The following is a 19,320-nucleotide window of genomic DNA, read 5'->3' as shown; positions in this document are numbered from 1 at the left end:
TTCAGCTACTGGTGTATTATTAAAACAGTTGCTAGTACTTGCTGTTCGTTCAGATCTTTGGCTTGATACAGAACATTACATGAAAGCTCACAAGTTCTTCCCTGTCATACTAAAGGATTTGTTTTACTTGGTTTTGTTTCAAACAAAACAAATTTTAATGGAAAAGTACTTAATTCCATCTGCCTGAGTCTGGTAATTAATTTGTGGGGGATGGCCTTTAAAGAGATGGAGAGGAACTCCAAACATAGAAGGGTAACAGTTCACAGGTTGCTTCTTTTGTTCTGGATGGATTCTCAGGACTATGTTTTCTTCTGACACCTATATTAGCAAAATATAAATAGGAGCTTAATAGTGCTGATTATGTAAGGGTTAGATTCTGAGCACAAGATATTGCATAGGAGCTTCCACAAAACATTGACTTGGGAGTAGTGGTCTCTGAGAAGCAGATTTTTAAGCTGTTTCCAGCTCCCAGCAGTAGTTGAATTTTGTTGTGACACTCCTGTCTGCTCATGGTTTTCAGCTGTGTATTGGCATCTTTCAGGTGTGTGTCTGGAAGCCTTTCATAAGTACCTTGATTGTTTTCTGTAGAAGACTTACTTCAGTGGTGTTGAGTTCCCTTTGCTGCGTGTGGAATTGTATGTAAATGTTGGTATGTGTGATCCTGATGTGCATACATAAATATGAACCTGAGATTGACAGGTTTAAGTTAAGCAGTGCATGGCAAAAAGTTGTTATCCTTATAAATCATACTGAAGTCCAGAATGTTAGTGTTACTTAGCTACATGGTGTTACTTTATTTTTCAGATTTCGTGTGTATGTAGTTTTTAAAAGATTTCTGCTGTGAAGGCTACATTCAGTCTAAAACTGTGAAAAGATCAGTCGACTAAAATCTGTTCTTGTGATCCAAAAAACCTGCTCTTACTTGACTCCATTTGCATGACATTAGTGCACAGTTCCTACCCCTTTGCCCTCCAGCAGCTCTTGCCAAGTGGTGATGGTTTCGCTCTGACTTCACTGGCAGATAGACCACAGCAGTGGACTTGACTGCTGACTGCTTAACAACATGAAGACATTAATAACCCAAATGATCCAAATTCTTAATTACAGGTATTGTTGCTCTAATTTGTTTATAGGGCATATTCATGCTAGATATAATACTTCTGATATAAAAAATAATGTTTAAAATGGGCAGAAATGCATCTAGAATATTAATTTAAAAGCACAGACATCTTAAACCCTTCCCAGCCTTTGGATAGAAGTACATAGGAAGTGTTCTCCAAGATGAATTCTTCCCAATAGGGGTATATGCTTACTTCTTGGTGAAGTTTCTTATAATTGTATATCTTAACACTTCATAGAGAGATTCAAACTTGTTTTAAGTGCTTTTTTCCCTTTTTGTAACAGTAGGAAAAGATGCAAATGCAATGACCCTTGCTGTAATCTCAGTACACTGTAAAATACGATAAAATATTGATAGTGGTTCCTTATACTGGGCAATATTTAGGCTAAATAGCAGAAAATAGAATAAAGTACTGCATTTTAGAGGTGTGTGGTAGTGCTTAAGGAGAAATACAACAAATTTCCATCCTAATGCGTTTTGGAGCATAGCATAGAAGGAGGGAGCATATTGATGGATCCTGAGTTCAGAAGGTGATTGAACTTTGTTATACAGGTGAATGGCATCAATGACAAACACAAGCAAACCTTACCATTAATGGAGCATTTGGCCCAGAATCAGTTGTTCTGAAGGTCAGAGAGGTGTTAGGAGTTGACAGAAGTAAAGAGGGTGATGTGTCACAGGCATCAGTTGGAATGACCACACTAGCACATCAGAAATCAATTTGGACAGCTTTTCTAGAGGAATAAATAGCCATCCTGGTCTTGGGCTTGTTGGAGAATGGGATTTTTGAGACAGAACGTGATTGGAGTGGACAGGGGAAGGGGGCCCCCTTGTGTTGCGTTTGAGATCCCATTATTCCAGTTTCTCACATCCTGTAGGCAAAAGGTGGAATAAGAAGGCAGTACTTTGTCCTTGAGCTATAACTCACTGGGGTTACAGAGGTGCAGTGAGCAGCTCACAAGACTGAGCTGCTGCAATGGATGTGTGTCAGTCTCTTCAGGGACAGGCAGGGAAGCCAAGGTTGTCCTCTACACAAAGGAATTACTTGGAAGCATGTTCTCTGCTGTGGAATGAATGGGTCATAGCCCTGTCAAGCCTTCAGCATGCTTCAGAGTCAGGGGACAAGGCAGCAGCCATTAATGCTGTGCTGGACATCTGTTATACATAGCCTGATCAACAAAGAGGGAAGAGGATGAACCTTCCAAGGAACTGGGTGATACCTGCTAGTGAAAGGCCTTTTTTCCCAAGGACTATTTGAAACTATTCTGCAAGGACAGCAAGATGCTTGGGACACTGTTTAGACACAGATTTTGGAAGGACCTGCTAGGGCAAATGCTTTGTATTTGGCAGCCAGGCTGTCGTGGTGGGAGATAGCAGGGTTTCAGATCCTGAGCAAAATTAGGAGGGTAACTATCAGACTAAGGTCCAGAATTTTATCTTGTTTAAAGACCTGCTAAGTGGTGTCCTTCAAGAGGCTTGCTGTGAAGGCAAAGGTGCACAGGATATGTTGATTTCTGGGGACAGATTCCTTAGACTGCAAAAATGACTTATTCCACTGTTCATGACAATAGCAGGCATGACAGTAAGCCTGCTGGGCTGCAGGGAGAGTTCTTGACTTTAGCAAAGCCAAATTCTCCAAAAGGCATTGGTATTGCTTACATGTACAACAATGTTAAGCCAAAGCTTGGTTGGAATTGAAACTGAGGGAGGTGGAAAGTACCAAAAGGTGGAGAGCTCTTAGAAGTATGTGGACAGCCAAAGGAAGAGTAAGCAGAACATGGCACTGCTGATGAATGGAATAAGCATGGTGTGACAACAGAGGGACTTCGTGTGGGTCTCAGAAGGGATCTGAAGTACTCTGTACTTTCTTGGCAGGACCTGTTCTCAGGTGTGACAGAATATAAGCAACAGAGTGAGATGCCATCTTTGCTAGAGGAAGATCAAGTTACAGAGTACTTAAGTAAAATGGTGAGATTTGGCCTGGGAAACTGGCTGACATGACTCCAGCACCTCTCCCCATTGGCTTTGAGAAGTCAGGGCAATTGGGAACATCCTCAGTAACTGAAGGATCACAAATGTTACATGCATCTTCACAAAACTCTAGGAAGATGAATGAGTGCAATAAATGGTTATAGACCATATGCCTTGGTGGAAGTCACATAACATAGGTCTGTATAAATTCTGTCTACAGGTATTTCCCTATGTGCTCTGTTCTGAAACTTGGTTGTTAGCATTACAATGCCTCATGATAGGAGAATTTTGAAGTAAGCTTCAGGAAGTTTGGAAGTAAAGTACTGTCAGCAGGCTGTCATTGAGGCACTGTCTTGCATAGCTGCATTTTGAAGTGGACTTGATAATGTGGTACTTAATGCTGGCAGCTTTCCTGCAGCCTATTTATAGGATCAGTGGTGTTTTCCTGTTGTTAGTATGGCTGAACAGGTGGAGAGAGATGAAATGGAGTTATGCATTGCCTGCAATTCTGTGTAGCTGTTCAGATGAATTTGATTGCAGTGGCCTTAGTGCATGGCTGCAGAGCAAGGTTGTCCTTTAGACTGGCACACTGTGTCTGTGCTGTCCTTGGTTGAGTTCAGCCATTGGCAGCTCTGCTGTATCCCAGCACACACCAATGACAGGCAAAGGGAGCTGCTGCCACTTCCCCTTATTATGGCTGCTGGGTGTTGTAGCAGCTCAGGAGCTGTTCCATGACTGACAACCTGACACTTGTTCTGAGCGATGTCATTCCTGCTTGTCAGCTGAAACCTGATCTTAAAATGGCCTTTCTATGCAGGCTAGGCTTAAGGAAGTTTGGAATCATATAAGTTTGCTTTTTTGTTTTGCTGTGAGGCAAATGACAGTGGCAAAAGAGACTCTGTGTCGGAAGCCAGATTAACAGATTTGAATTTGCTTCTTCATATGGTCTATTCCTCAATCTGATTCTTTGTCATTACATATTACAAGCACACAGTCTGATTTTCTGGGTTTAAAAATTATTGGAAGATTATTCAAAATTATAATGCAGTCTTTATTTTGTATTCTTTTAATACATAAGCAATAAATTAAGGGCTTTGCAATGATACTTCTCTTAAATTTTGATCCTTTGTACTGTAAGAGATGGAGCCTCAATTGCCTTCATATAAATGAAGTAAAGATTCCCAAGAAAGAAAAACAGAAATTTCTCTTTGAAGGTGCCATGATGATGCTCATGTAGTTTTACCAGGACACATGGAAGATGATAGCAAAAAGAAAATATTTATTATGTTCAGCAGGGTTTCATCAAGACAGCTTCTTGTGCTTTTAAGACCAAGTCCTCTCTTGTTCAAAGGCTAATAGTAGGTTAATAACCACTGGCAGGGTTACTCGTGTAAGACTCAGGAGTAATTCTGGTTTAGGGACCTTTGCTATATTGCATTTTCTCTATGGTTCTTCTCTTGTAAGAGTTGCTCCTATTGAAGAGCTACTTTTGTAAAGTTTGTTGATAATTCTGTGAATGTGGAGCTATGAAACAAGATGTAAACATTTCTCTGTAATGAGTTTTTGCAGTGAAGCAAAGCTCTCCTTTTCTGCATTAAGCTACCATTGGTGTAGTTCTGTTTTTGAAAGAAAGACTTTTTGGTTGCAGCTTTTCTTTAAGGTAAAATCCTATCTATTCTGTAGGTATTTTGAGAAAAGTGAAGATATAAGTTTGAATTACAAAATTTGAGTAGAAAATTCTGTTCTTTAGAACAACTAAGCTAATCCAAGATAAGGGCTGGAATACTGTGGTAGGACACATAATTTCAAGATACCTGTTTTTTTGCCGTTTCTTTTGTAAAGTGAGCTCTGTCTCAGTTACAAGAATATAACAGACTTCCTTTACTGGTAGTACTTTACTAGTATTTGTAACTTTCTTGTCTGTAGAGATTGATATGATTCATTTCCTAGGAAGTGATATTGAACATCACTTTTTAAATAAGATCAGAACTATGTTTGTCTCCAATGCATGATGTGATTGATACATAAGACACACAAAACTGTTTCTTTGATCACAGGCTCTCAGATAAAATACTTTTCAGATTTTCAGTGTAAACTGTTATTTCCAGAGTTTTTGTAGCAGACAAAAAAAAAATCTGTTCTAGCTAAAAAGCAGGACTCATTAATCCTTACCCTTGGGGTCCACTTTGAAGACTGTTAGTTTTGGTTTTTAGCCTCCCTAAGTGAAAAGCAAATACATGGATGTGTTGCTAGTAGCATACGAGAAAAGGAACTGCAATCTCAAGTGCTTGTGCAGGCACAGAATGAGATTCAGTGCTCTGTTTTCCATTCAGGTACGTTTGAAGACAATGCAATGCACTGATGTTTCAAAACAATAGTTGAACATCATACGTGGTGCCCTCAAGAGTGAAGTGCCTCTCTTTGTGGCACTGTTGTCAAAGAACCTGCCTGTCTGTAAGCAGTGAAGTTCAAGGACTGGAGGAGTTGTGTTAGATCTGCACAGTGTCCATGGCATATGTCACTGTTATTTGTGGAGAGGTTGCTGTGTCAGATCCTCCCTTAAGGGAGCACACGGTTAATAGAACACAGGAAATAGTACTAAAGTTTCAGCCAGTGGCATCTTCTGGAGAATATTGTGTTGAAGCTGCCTCAGGATGCTCTGGATGGATTATATTCTGGCTATGTGGAATTTTCAGTAAAATGTACAACTCTATTGTTCATTGGAGAAGGCAAGAAATGTTGTTACCCTTTCATAAAAGGATGAGTGATACACTTACAAGCCAACTACAACCCTCCATTTCACCTTCTTAGAAGCTACTCAGCTATGATTATTTATTTTCCAGTGTGGATGCTAACTGACTGACTATTGTTTGCTCTTAAGCTAAACAAAGTAATCTTGGTATTTAATATAAAATACAGCATTCCTAGGACTAAAATACAGCATGTTCTAGGTGGTTTTAAAGTAAAAATAATAAATGTAATTGCATCAAAAATGCTCGTTCAAACTTTCATATTAGCTGAGTTCCCTAGCTTCTCAGGTGGATGGGAAGCCAAGTCTTCATTCAATCCTGTGCAATATGCATAATATTGTTTGGCTGTTGCTGTGTGTCACTGAGCAACAGTGTGACCATGCAGTCTTGTGTGAACACAAACAAGTGTAATTCAAACACCTACAACCAGTTCATAAGTTGGGTTTTTTGGTTTGCTTGCATCAGGATTAATTCCTTAGCTTGCTGAAAGCCTAATGGCTTTATAATTATTATGGTCAGTATTAATTGCACTCATGGAAACAGAACATTTCAGTCTAGGTGTCTGTTCTTTGACTGTTCATCAGAGATTGTGGGTTTGAGGGGATCTGAGCACTGGAACAGGTTGCCTGGAGAGGTGGTGGAGTCTGCTGTCCTGGATATGTTCTGAAGCTGTCAGGACACAATCCTGAGCAACATGCTTTAGGAGGACCATGCTTGAGCAGGGAGGTTGGCGAAGGTGACCTCCAGTGGTCCCTTTCAACCTTAACTATTCTGCAAAATGAAATGATAAATTGATTTGTTCATTGCTATAGAAGATAAAACATGTATTGAGAGCACTCAGATTGCAGGAGTGTCTTTAAAAAAATCTTCAAATTTCATTTGACTTTGTTCTGTCAGTTTTAGTTTGTTCATTTGGTCTTTCCCAGTGTACCGGTTGTTTAATGCCTTTGTTTGCTGCTGCTTTGTATTTCACTGGCCTCTGTGCAGTCTGTGTCTGTGTTGTCTTACACCTTTGAAAGCTAGCCTGCATTTGCCACCATATTAAAAGCAAAAGAACCAATGTGTTCCTTCAATAGATTAAAAAATTCAATTCAGCTGTCTCAAGCTAAATTTAAAACTACGTTGTGATTTTTGCTTAATATTTTGAAGCTGAGGTAGTGATGTTTAGAAGTGTGTGTGGTAGGGAAAGACGGATGTGTCAGGGACATTTGGAGGTATGAGACTTAATGAAATAGCTGCTCTCAGCATTCTGTAACTTGAAGTGTGCATGAAACTGCTTTCATGCCATAGGAGTGAAAGGGGGCTGATCTGATCCTGATTTTTAGAAGATTTTCAGGAGAGAGCTGATGAGATGTAAGTCTGTTTACCTCATAGCAGACATGACAATAAATTGCTCCTAGTGAACACACAAATAAATGCAGTGAATGGAGGAGGAAGATGGACTCTGCACTGCTTGCAGAAGGGAGTGATACTTAATAAGTCTTACCAAGCTCTTTAAAAATGCCAAAAAGTATGGACATTAAACTGCCTGGTTGGTTCCAATTGTTTGGATGAAGCCAGACTAATTGTTTGCCTGTGTTTCAGGTGGTGGTTGCCAGTTTCAGATTGTCCCTTGGTTTTCTCTTTTGGCCACTGTCCTGCTATCAAGCTTAGGCCTCTCATCTCGTGCTATTTAACTTGTTTGAAAATACAGAACCAAGTATCAAAAAAAATCAGTAGTTAACTAACTGAAAGTTTCTGGAGACTGGCACACATATATTACTGTTTCACATAAGTGTGTTGTGGATCCTGTAGCTATTTCAGGGGTGTTACTAGGAATCCTATAGATTGAAATTACTGGATAATTACAAGTCAGTTTGTTTAAATGTTTTAATGCCTAATTATCTCCTTAATTCGTGTTGAAGGCATAAAATTTATGTATGTGTATGAACTTTCCCTGCCTCAGATTGCATTTCTTCTAATTGTTTTAAATCTTGGGTAAGATGAAACCTCAGTGATTCTGGGGAGGTTTGTGTGACAGAAATCAAAGGCTGTAAATTGCATTTGGTGCACTGCTTTGCTATAAAAAACTTTAAATGCTGAAATACCTTAATTTTTATGGTAGTGTTTCTTCTGTAAAACAAAATAACTTTACTTGCTGAGTTTCCATGGTACCATGCAGATGTAGGCAGGCTTCATGTAGCTTTGTAGGGGTAGGCAGATGTGGGATGGTATTCCTGAAGCTCTGGCATTTTATCACAAATCATGCTAATGGATATGAAAGGCACACTGCTTAGTTCAGTATCTGTGTTGTGATCACTTGAGATATGTAGTAGGATGTCTACTTTTCTATGTAAATTTATTTAGGCAAACTGGAGATTAGACTATGATGTATATCTGTGTATGTTTTTTTCTAAATTCTGTTGTGGATCAAGAAAGGGAAGATCAATGTTTCAGGCAGAGTAAATAGAAAAATATTTGTATGTGTATTGTGTGGTTTTATCTAAGGAAAATACATCTGTGTGTGGTTTGTGTATGGTAGACCATACAGCAAAATAAGGAAGCAGCCACTGCTTCTCTTCAACCTGGATATCATATGCAACCTGTTAATAATATGTTTTTGATGTATAGATGATTGGATTGGGAGAAACTTTGTGAAGAGGTTAGTAGGATTTGTTTAATGAACATAACATGACTCTACTAGATATGTTTTACATCAGTCTTTGAAAAATTTGAGGGGAAAAAAGTGTTTTAAGAATATTGGAAGGCACAAGAGCTGTATATTTTGGTGGATTCCAAATGAATTTAAGTAATGTAATTCCATAAACATAATACCTGTACTTATGGTGGAGGAAGCTTTTTGTTTACCTGGTTGTTTAAGGCCTGTGTGTTGGCCGTTTTTGGAAAGGCACAATGCAGAATATGTATCGCAGAGAGATGAATTACTATGAAAGGATACCTGTTTTTAATGATGGCATTTTTTTCTCTATACTGAATTGATTTTACAGGTGGCATTTTCTGGTATCTCCGAGCAGGTGTATTCTACTCTAAATTGTAAAATGCTTTTAGAGCTGGAGGGTTAAAAAGTACTCACAATATACATAGACTGTAAAATGGAGGTGGTATGTTGTGTAATAGTGGATCAGTTACTGTCTTGAAGACGGCAAGCAGGAATTATGTGAATGTTCTTAAAAGTGAATTAAGGGAGATTATTTTTTATTTCTCTTAACTAATTCTCTGAGTAATTTATCTTGTGAATTATGTTGCCTCCAAAATACAACTTCTCACTGTTTAATCAAAAACTTGTGTCACTTGGGGCTTCTTGAAGAAAAATGACTTTACTGATATTACCCATGATACTTTCTCTTGAGATTCTTCTGCAACTTCTTGGCTTCAGTAACTCATTTAACAGTAACACTGTTTCTGTAACACTGATGTAAATGTTTCTCAAAAGACCAGAGTTGTAGTTCTGAGGGAGAACTTATATGATTAGACCTGTTCCAAAACATGTTGGCTTTGTCTTCTCATGCTTGCCTTACTGCTAGAAAGGGGGCTTTGGTTAATGTTTGATTCTCATAACATTCTGAGTCACTCACAAGAATTTAATCTTTCCTATGTCACTTTAATGATGAAAACTCATCTCTTTTATAGAGAGCATTTATTTAATTGCAAGACATTCAAGCAGTTCAATCAGTCATGCTGATGATCTTTTGTATTAATTCCAGCTTTCTTATGGGCTAATTAAAATTCCTTGCTTTTGTTATCTCCATAAGGTATCCTGTTTCTTTTTATTCTAGGTTATTTACTTTCTAGAAGAGAGGGTCAAGCAGGATCCCCTGAAAAGCCATTGTCTGATCTGGGTCGTCTCTCCTACTTGGCTTATTGGAAAAGTGTCATATTGGAATACCTGAACTGTCACCATGAAAAACAAATCAGCATCAAAGGGATGAGCCGAGCTACTGGAATGTGTCCACATGATATTGCCACAACTCTGCAGCAACATAGCATGATAGATAAAAGAGAAGATAGGTCAGTGAATCTTGTAAAAAAAATTCTAAAAACTGAGACAAAACATTCTCTACTTACAAAACAGTTGGTGTGGAAAATGTCTGTGTGAAAGTTTGACTTTAACACGAGTGATAACCATCTTACTGTAGAAGTCAGTGCAGATGGGTTTTACATACAGAGCTTTTTTTCCTGGGGATTCTTTGGATGCTCCTTCATGTTAATGGCTACTAGAAGTATGTGGCCAGCTAAAAGCACTTTCAGTTAAGAGTTTTGTTTCATTCAGTATAATCTTCCCTAAGTGTTCCCAGCTCTTGCTGTGCAATTATTTTGCTTGAATACTGGTAAGAGAAAAATTGGTGTTTGTGGGTGGCAGTCTGTCTTTCCACACCTCCTCTTTCAATCATTGCTGATCAGATCAACTCTACAGGAAGTGCTCCTTTTCAAGGTACTGGTAATACAAGTTTCTGTTTAATGTTATGATCAATGTGCACTGAGAAGGTGAGTTCCTTTTTTGTGAATTCTTTTCTTCATGCTCTTGATGGGTATTTTAGAACTTTCTGGGTTGTTGTTCTTGTTTGGTCTTTTTCTTTCCATAAAATGTCTTAAATGGCTTTCAATGGTATTTGTGTTTCTGAAGATGATCTTAATTCTTACTGCATATTCCCATCATAGAAACTTTATAATTAAGCAAAGCTGCCTTACAAACACTGGCCTGCCAAAACAATAAAATTAAAATCAGAAAAAGTTCAGCCTCAGTAATTTTTGTGTCCCAGCACTAGTATTCAAAACTAGTAATTTTTGAACCAGTAAGAATGCAAGTCTTCAAAAAGGAGATTGGTTTACAAGATGGTGTGTGAGAGTAGTAAGAGGAGTGCTGGCATTGCCTTAAACCTCTTCTGGAATACTTAGTTATGGACAACCTGAGGACAAATCTATTTCAAGGGAAGTTTTTTGTACGTGTTGTGAAGTAGAAGTTTTTCCATATTCTGGAAAAGGGTTCTGGACCTGATTTCTTTTCTTAAACTTTGTTTTTCACTGAGAGAGTGTTGTTACTTCACCAACCTGATTTTTAAAGCACTTGAAATGCTTGCTAATCCTTGTTGTTTAGAATTGTGTAGTTCTTTGTAACAGGGGAGTTTGGTGAGATATGTACATATATATATATATATATTAGCATACTGTGCTATTTTATTAGTCTTTGCCTACTTTTGATATGCCACTTCATAGTAATTGGAAGGTCATGTTGTACTTCATTAGCACAGAACTAAAGTATATTTGTATGCTTCGTTAGAAAACCTGTGCTTCTGACTTGCTTTCTTGTCCCCTTATGTCTTCAGCTGTAACATTGACTTTCTCACTCTTGACTTGATGATCCACAGAGTTTTCTATGTATGTTTGTATGTAATATTAAAATTAGAAATTGTTCTGGCAGTGAAGTGCCAGCACTAGACCTCTTGAATTAGGTTTAGGGTAGTCAACTATAAAACCTTTACTTTGCTGTCTGTTGCCCTAGTGATGGCTAATATTGAACTTTCACTTCATAAACTTTTGTTCCTTCACTTCCTCTCAGTAAACAGTCAGTAGTGTAAGGATGTTATCACTGTGTGTATTTTTAGTTTGATGGATCCTTTCATTAACCTGTATTTTTTCACAGGTTGTTTTGCAAAAGGATGTCAACTATAGAAAGGCTGTTCCAGGTGATCCTTTTCTAAATTAAATTACTGTTTATTTGATTGTAGATTTGTAATTATTAGAAGGGAAAAGCTGATTTCAAGTCATATGGAGAAACTGAAAGCGAATCCACGTATCAATGAAGTAGATCCCGAAAGCTTGAGGTGGACTCCTTTGTTAGTTCCTAATGCTGCAGTTTCTGAAGAAGAGAGGGAAGCAGAGAAGGAGGTAATATCAGAGATATCTTCTGAGTTTCTCTTCCTTTGGCTTTCATCACTCTGAATATTCAACATTAGACTGCCTTAAATAGAGCAGATTTAGCTTTGACCACTACATATTGCTATTGCAATGCAGAATTTTTGGAAGCTGTTACACATGGTAACTTTGGGGGGATGCATATGAAAACTTAAAATGTGAATCACTTGTCATAGAGCTGTATTTATCACTCTGGAGGTAGTCAAAGAGCATGTAATCAGATCAAATTTGGTGCAGAGCTCAGGGGCTGCACTTTCAATCGATTCTTTGTGTTCTCAACTTGCTCAAAGTGATCCAGTCAGTGGGCATGTAATGTAGTGCTAAAGGGCTTAAATCAATTCGCTGCATCATTAATAGTGCTAAATATCCCATGAAATGCAATCTTCTTTGGTTTGTTATCTGTTAACTGTTGTAAAGGAGCAACTAGATGATTCAGCTGAAATGTTGTTGTTAGGTTAGCCAGCAGTGCTAATCAGGGTTGACTTATTTTAACTATTTAGCTGCATGTAAAGGATATGGCTAAGTAAATGCTGTTTCAGTGACCTGTTATTTTAACCTCAACCCTTCAGGCTGAGCGTCTTATGGAACAAGCTAGCTGCTGGGAAAAGGAAGAGCAAGAAATATTCTCCACAAGAACTAATAGTAGGCAATCACCTGCAAAAGTACAATCTAAAAATAAATATTTGCGATCTCCAGAAAGTGTGGCCGTGGTGGGGGAGCGAGGGCAGTGCACAGAACAATCTAAGGAGAGCAGTGAGGAGGATGGCGGGGATGAGAATCAGCAGAGTTCGCCTCCCCGGCTGACCAAGCCCCAGTCCCTGGCCATGAAGAGAAAGGTGTGTTACCTTAGAGCTTCATTCAAAGCCATTTGTCTCTGATTTCAATCACATCCCTACCATCCAAGTAACAACGTGGTTTTTTGCAAACATTTATTAGACTGTTTTAATCCTTTATGTGTTATTTGAACACTTAACTACTCCTTTCTTCTCTTTTCTGCACTCCATCTAGTTTTTATATTTTGAATTTTTCACAGAACTATAAAATACTAGTGACATAAAAAAATCTGAATTTTCTGTTAATTTTTAAACTAGAGATTGCCCTCTGGTGTTTGGCATTGGTATTGGTTCAGTATCTTAATGGTTCTTTCTTTTTATTGTATTAAGATGGAGTCCAAGCTTGTGTGATTTGTCTTTTTATATTTTTTTTTTTATATAGAAGCTCCTAAAAGGGGAATATTGTTTTTCGAAAGAAATGTTGTTAAAACAGATCGGGGGTTTTTTACCCGTATTCTTCTCATTTAAACATTAAATTCTGGTTACTGCCATGTTTGCAATAATTTTTTAATTTCCTTAAAAATACCAACTCTTTGAGTTGCTTAAATTAGTAAACTTAAGAAACCCAAAATCTTAAAGCAGTCACCTTAGCCTTTATATTTAGGTGTCTCTGCTGAGAATTAGGAAGTTGGATTGTCCCTTTGGTTATACTTTGTGAGCTTACATTAAGTAACCATAAATCTCTGAGTATGTATAATAATAGGAAAACAAAATCTTGAACAGGTTTTTTTTTCTTATAGCAGCCAACTGTAGGATGCTTGAGGTGCACTTCTTCGATGTTATCTGTTTTTCTGTGTACATTCTTATTTCTAAAAATAGCAGAAACCCAAAAGGTAGAAGAAAAAGCTTTGGTACTTGTGAAGGTTGTTGTGGAATTATAAATCTACAGAGGAAAAATGTGTGAGTGCAATTTATGTAACAGTGCTGTGAATATTATTTGACAGAAGAAGGTAAAAGATACTACAATATAAAGAAAATTCTAGTCTTCATTTTTACTTATGGAAAGGTTTGTATACATACCTCTTTTAACTGTTTAGACATTTTACTTTTAGATTCTGTCTACATTTGAATTTGATGCCACGTAAGGTGTTTTTTTCAGTGAGTAAATGGATTATTATAAACTTGCTCTACAAAAATTCATGTCCAGAATCAGTTAATGAACAGGAATGTAGGAAGAGTTTGATTTGTGGAATTATTTTTCAGAGACCTTTCATACTGAAAAAGAAAAGGGGCCGTAAGCGCAGGAGAATAAACAGCAGTGTTACAACAGAGACAATTTCTGAAACAACCGAGGTGCTGAATGAGCCATTTGATAACTCAGATGAAGAACGTCCCATGCCACAGCTGGAACCCACCTGTGAGATGGATGGAGAAGATGATGACTTGAAGCCTGTGATTAGAAAAGCTTTGGAGTATCAACCTGGGCAGCAGAAACAGGAAGAGGAAGAGCAGAACAAGGAGGAGAAAGATATTCATTGTTACAGGCGCGATGAAAATTGTACAGGTAAACCTAAAATGTTCTCACATCTTCATAAAAATAATTTTGTTGGGTTGCCTTCAAAAGAAGTGTTTATTTTTGTCATGCATCTGGAAATTTTTAATGAGATGTATTTAGCTGTTATTATTAGAACAATTTGCTCTTTGTGTTCAGGAAACAAATCTTATTCAGTCTGAGGCATTGAAGTTCTTGTCATATTGTCAAAAACAACTTCTATGTCCCTACAGCAGTGCATTTCATATTCAACAGTGCAAAGGGTATCACTGGAATATTGTCCAGTATAGTTTTTGTGTCAGTGGTGCAGGATACAAGCAAAAAGTAACATTTGATTTACACAAATATCTTTCTATTCAATATTGTTGGTAATTCAGCAAAATGTTTGGTGCTTCTGTGGCTTACTATATCCTCAGCACCAGGTCCTGTTTTATTTCCCCATGAAAGAGACAAATTTAACTGTGTCCTTTCAAAGCTGCTTTTCTAGTTTGATTTCAAGGATATTTCCTGGCAGAAAAGTTAATGGATGGATAGTAAAACTACTAATGAGCTATTCTGAATGTACACTCTTCCCTTGACCTCCTGGCCCTCAAATTATGCTTATAAGTTTTAATTCCAGAATGAATGACTGGAGTCTCAGGTCTGTGTATTTTCTCTAAGGCGCCAGTAGCTACTACTTCAGTATTTGTGTAATTGCATGGGAAGTTCCATCCTTGCAATCCTCAGTTAGGGATCATGGGCTGGTTTCTATTTCAAACAGCTCTTGTGTGATGTGGTACATTAGAATATTACCACTTTTTCCAGCTTCTCAAGAGAAACTGCTTAAACTAATAGTGGCAAGTTCCAGCTCTGTCCCAGTGGTCAGGTTTGCACAGTTTTAAGTAGACTGGTTTTTTTTATTTGCCTATGGACCACATCATCACAATATAGAAGTATCACTGAAGCCATTACAATCCCAAGTGCAATATCTTATGTCTTGATAATTTTCCTTTTTTCTGAAGTATGTGTAAGTGGTATCTGGGAAGAAAGGAAAGAGGCAAATGTGTTTGGGTTCTTTTTTTTTTTTTTTAGTCAGTGGATTAGTTTAGTATTCTGATGCACTCTGTGTGTAATTGTAATTATCTTTTGCATTCTGTCATCTCTTGTGAACCATGTCATGAGATGTTGCCCATGAGAAAGTACTAGATTGAACGACCTTTTTTCAATATTGGTATTAAAGGATGATTATATATTTTTTATGGTTTGTCCTCCAGAATGGTCAAAGAGGAAACTCAAGACTTTCATATCATTACTGTCAAAAAAGATAAATGTGTGTTAGATCAATGTCTATATAAAGTGAAGGCATACTTCTATTCTGAAACCAAAGGTGGAAAATCAAATATTTGGACACTATTTGCTTTAGTTTACATGTCTTGTCATTTAAATCTCTGGGATTTTTCTCATGTATAAATGGTGGTTCTGATAGTGTCTGTTAAAAGGCCACCAAACCATAACATATCTGTGTAGTGTGTTTGAGCTGTAGATACTACGTTGTCCTACTGTGCTTTGAGACCTGTTTATAACTCTTGTTTCCTACTTTCTTAATACATTTGAGTTTATAAATTATTTTCAGGTTTATATTGGAAAATATTGATTAGTCTGCAAGCTAAGACTTTTTTTTTGTCTCTGTTACCTCCCAAAGATAATACAGAGGATGTAGCTGTGTTGGAAGAAAGCACTAAAGACAATCTTGAACCTTTAAAGAGTAAGCAGGGTTGGCCCAAAGGAGTTAAACGTGGTCCATCTAAATGGAGGCAAAGCAAAGAAAGAAAACCTGGCTTTAAGCTTAATTTGTACACTCCACCTGAGACTCCCATGGAGCCTGACTATCAGGTGCAGGTGGAAGAACAAAAGGAAGTAGCTGAAGACAAGCCCTGTTCAATTCCTGCTGTTACAGAGGAAGCTATTAAAGAACCTGCTGAAGCACTGCCACCACCAGATGATGAGGCGAAAGAAGTAGAACCTGAACCTCTGCACCCACCCAGTGAACCCTTTGAAAAACAAGAAAATGATACTATGAAAGCTGGGGAAGAAGAAAGGAGCATAGAGGAAGATGGAAGCAATTCAAAAGATCAAGAAAAAGACAAAGCAGAAGAAGTTTTTGTGCAGAAAGAGGAGTCTGTGCATTTGGAGGATCAGGAGGAAGAAGAGGAGGAGGATGAAGAACCTTCTCACAATGAAGATCATGATGCAGATGATGAAGATGATAGTCACATGGGTTCAACAGAAGTGGAGAAAGAGGAATTGCCTGGTGAAGCTTTCAAAGAAATGCTGGAAACTCAGCAATCTTTTTTAGACGTAAATGTTCAAACTGGTAATTCAAATCAGGAGGAGTTAATGGATTGTGGTGTTGACCTTGCAGCTGATGAGTGTGCAAGTGATCAGAAAGAACTTGCTACAGATTCAGACCCAGTGCCTGAATCCGATGATGATCATGCAGACAACAACCAGGACCAAAAAGCTGGTGAAGAACTACATTCCGATTTCAAGGGAGAAAGTACTGAGACCATGGAGATTGACTCAGAGACCGTTCAGGCAGTACAGTCCCTAACCCAGGAGACAAGTGAACATGAAGATACATTTCAGGACTGTGCAGAGACTCAAGAGGCCTGTAGAAGTTTGCAGAACTATGCCCACAATGACCAAAGTCCCCAGATGACCACACTGGATGACTGTCAGCAGTCTGACCACAGCAGCCCAGTTTCATCTGTGCACTCTCATCCCAGCCAGTCAGTTCGTTCTGTTAATAGTCCAAATGTTGCTCCTTTAGAGAACAGCTATGCTCAGATCAGCCCAGATCAAAGTGCCATTTCTGTGCCATCTCTGCAGAACATGGAGACCAGCCCAATGATGGATGTTCCCTCAGTTTCTGATCATTCACAGCAAGTTGTGGATAGTGGGTTCAGTGACTTAGGAAGTATTGAGAGCACAACAGAAAACTATGAAAACCCAAGCAGTTACGATTCTACGATGGGTAGCAGTATCTGTGGAAACAACTCTTCTCAAAACAGTTGCTCATACAGCAGCCTTACATCTAGTAACCTAACACAGAGTAGCTGCGCAGTGACCCAGCAGATATCTAACATTAATGGAAGCTGCAGTATGATGCAACAAGCAAACATCAATTCTCCTCCCACTTGTAATGTAAAATCTCCCCAAGGCTGTGTTGTTGAAAGGCCTCCAAGCAGCAACCAACAGTTATCCCAGTGCAGCATGGCTGCTAATTTCACCCCACCTATGCAGTTGACTGAAATCCCTGAGACTAGCAATGCCAACATTGGATTATATGAAAGAATGGGGCAGAGTGAATTTGGAGCAGGGCATTACTCACAGCCATCTGCCACCTTCAGCCTTGCTAAACTGCAACAGTTAACTAACACGCTTATGGATCATTCTTTGCCTTACAGCCATTCAGCTGCTGTAACTTCCTATGCAAACAGTGCCTCTTTGTCTGCCCCCTTAAGTAACACAGGGCTTGTTCAGCTTTCTCAGTCTCCACACGCTGTTCCTGGAGGACCCCAAACACAGGCTACCATGACCCCTCCCCCCAACCTTACTCCTCCTCCTATGAATTTGCCACCTCCCCTTTTGCAGCGTAATATGACTTCATCGAATATTGGAATATCCCACACCCAAAGACTGCAGACTCAGATGGCCAGCAAAGGTCATGTCTCTGTAAGAACCAAATCCACACCTCTGCCACCTGCTGCTGCAGCCCATCAGCCCCAGATTTATGGGCGAGCATCACAGACTGTGGCCATGCAAGGGCCCGCACGGACCTTAACGATGCAGCGTGGCATGAACATGAGTGTAAATTTGATGCCAGCCCCTGCTTATAATGTCAATTCAGTGAACATGAACATGAACACCCTTAACGCCATGAATGGTTACAGTATGTCCCAGCCAATGATGAATAGTGGGTATCACAGTAATCATGGGTATATGAATCAAACCCCTCAGTACCCTATGCAGATGCAGATGGGAATGATGGGAACTCAGCCATATGCACAGCAGCCAATGCAGACAGCCCCCCACAGTAACATGATGTACACTCCCCCGGGCCACCACGGCTACATGAACACAGGCATGTCCAAGCAGTCTCTCAATGGCTCCTACATGAGGAGGTAGGCCCTGGCAGAGACACGCTACCCAACTGGCGTATGGCATTGATCTGCACAAATACCTTTGGAGAGTATGATTTCAAAACCAGCAATTGGTGTGAATGCAAAAACATTTGTTGGCACCATTTAAAAGCTGTATGCAGCAGAAAGCCTTATACAAGTTTTTCTTTATTTCATGCTTTGTTGGGTTTTTTTGTTGTTTTTTTTTTTTTTTTCCTTGGTTTTGTTTTGTTCTGTTTTGGGGTTTTTTGTTTATTCTTTTAACATTGTGAGATTTAACTTCTCTTTGGAGGGAATTAGGTGGTTTTCCATTTTTTGTTTATTTCACTGAGCTTGAAGTTCTCTGGAAAGGAAGAACTCTTTCTATGAACTGCAATTACACAGCAGCTGATGGTTCAGAGCCATTTTATGTGCCTGCTCCCATTAAAAATGTGGATAAATAGACTCCAAAACTATCAGACAGTACTGGATCATGAGCTTTTTCTCTCTCCTTTCCCCACATGTAAATGCCTTTTAGCAGTTCTTTTATTGTATTATTTTGTTTCTGAAGGTGACACTTCTGCATGCCGCTAATGTCTTTGTTAGTGACAGTGCATTTTGTAGTACTGTACAAGTGTTGTGCTTAACAGTAAGCCATTTCTTAATTTTTTTGCCTTGATTAGGTTACCCTAGTTTGAGGGGTAAAAAAACCAGAACTATATTTTTGTTAATTATAAAACTTGTAAAAATAATAAAAAAAAGCTGCAAAAGCTATTCACATTTTGGTTAGTTCAAAGGGTTTTATTGCTGTATGTTTAGTGTAAAGTTGAGACTCTTTTCCATTTTTGTGACCAGTTTCTTTGGGGCTGGGTAGGAAAAAAGGCAGCTTTCTGTTTTATAATAACTTACAGTTTTTTGTTGATTGAAACATCTCAGTGTTTATTTGTCAAGTTTTGAAACATTTTCGTATATGTCCAAATACTTGGCAGGATTTAAAAAAAAAGTAGTGAATTTGGTGTAAAGTTGCTATTTTATGGAAATGCCTCTAACTTTACATTTTCATTCCATCTGTAGATTTTTCTATCTTTATAAAATATTGGAG

General features: G+C 38.5%; 1 protein-coding gene across 2 annotated transcripts in view; it reads left to right on the top strand.

Moving 5' to 3' along the window:
- Positions 1-18,437, top strand: part of KAT6B (lysine acetyltransferase 6B) — a 93,050-nt gene extending 74,613 nt beyond the window's left edge. For both annotated transcript variants that reach the window (XM_058810175.1, XM_058810174.1), the window contains exons 12-16: positions 9,618-9,849; positions 11,568-11,727; positions 12,324-12,590; positions 13,791-14,091; positions 15,761-18,437. In XM_058810175.1, the coding sequence (XP_058666158.1) occupies positions 9,618-9,849; positions 11,568-11,727; positions 12,324-12,590; positions 13,791-14,091; positions 15,761-18,246 (3,446 nt within the window). In that variant the 3' untranslated portion in view covers positions 18,247-18,437. The remainder of the gene's footprint in view (positions 1-9,617; positions 9,850-11,567; positions 11,728-12,323; positions 12,591-13,790; positions 14,092-15,760) is intronic.
- The last annotated feature ends 883 nt before the right edge of the window (positions 18,438-19,320 follow it).

This window comes from Ammospiza caudacuta, chromosome 9 (assembly GCF_027887145.1).
Source record: "Ammospiza caudacuta isolate bAmmCau1 chromosome 9, bAmmCau1.pri, whole genome shotgun sequence".
Lineage (NCBI taxonomy): Eukaryota > Metazoa > Chordata > Aves > Passeriformes > Passerellidae > Ammospiza > Ammospiza caudacuta.
Note: the sequence above shows the minus strand (reverse complement) of the source record. Positions and strands in the feature narration are given on the sequence as shown.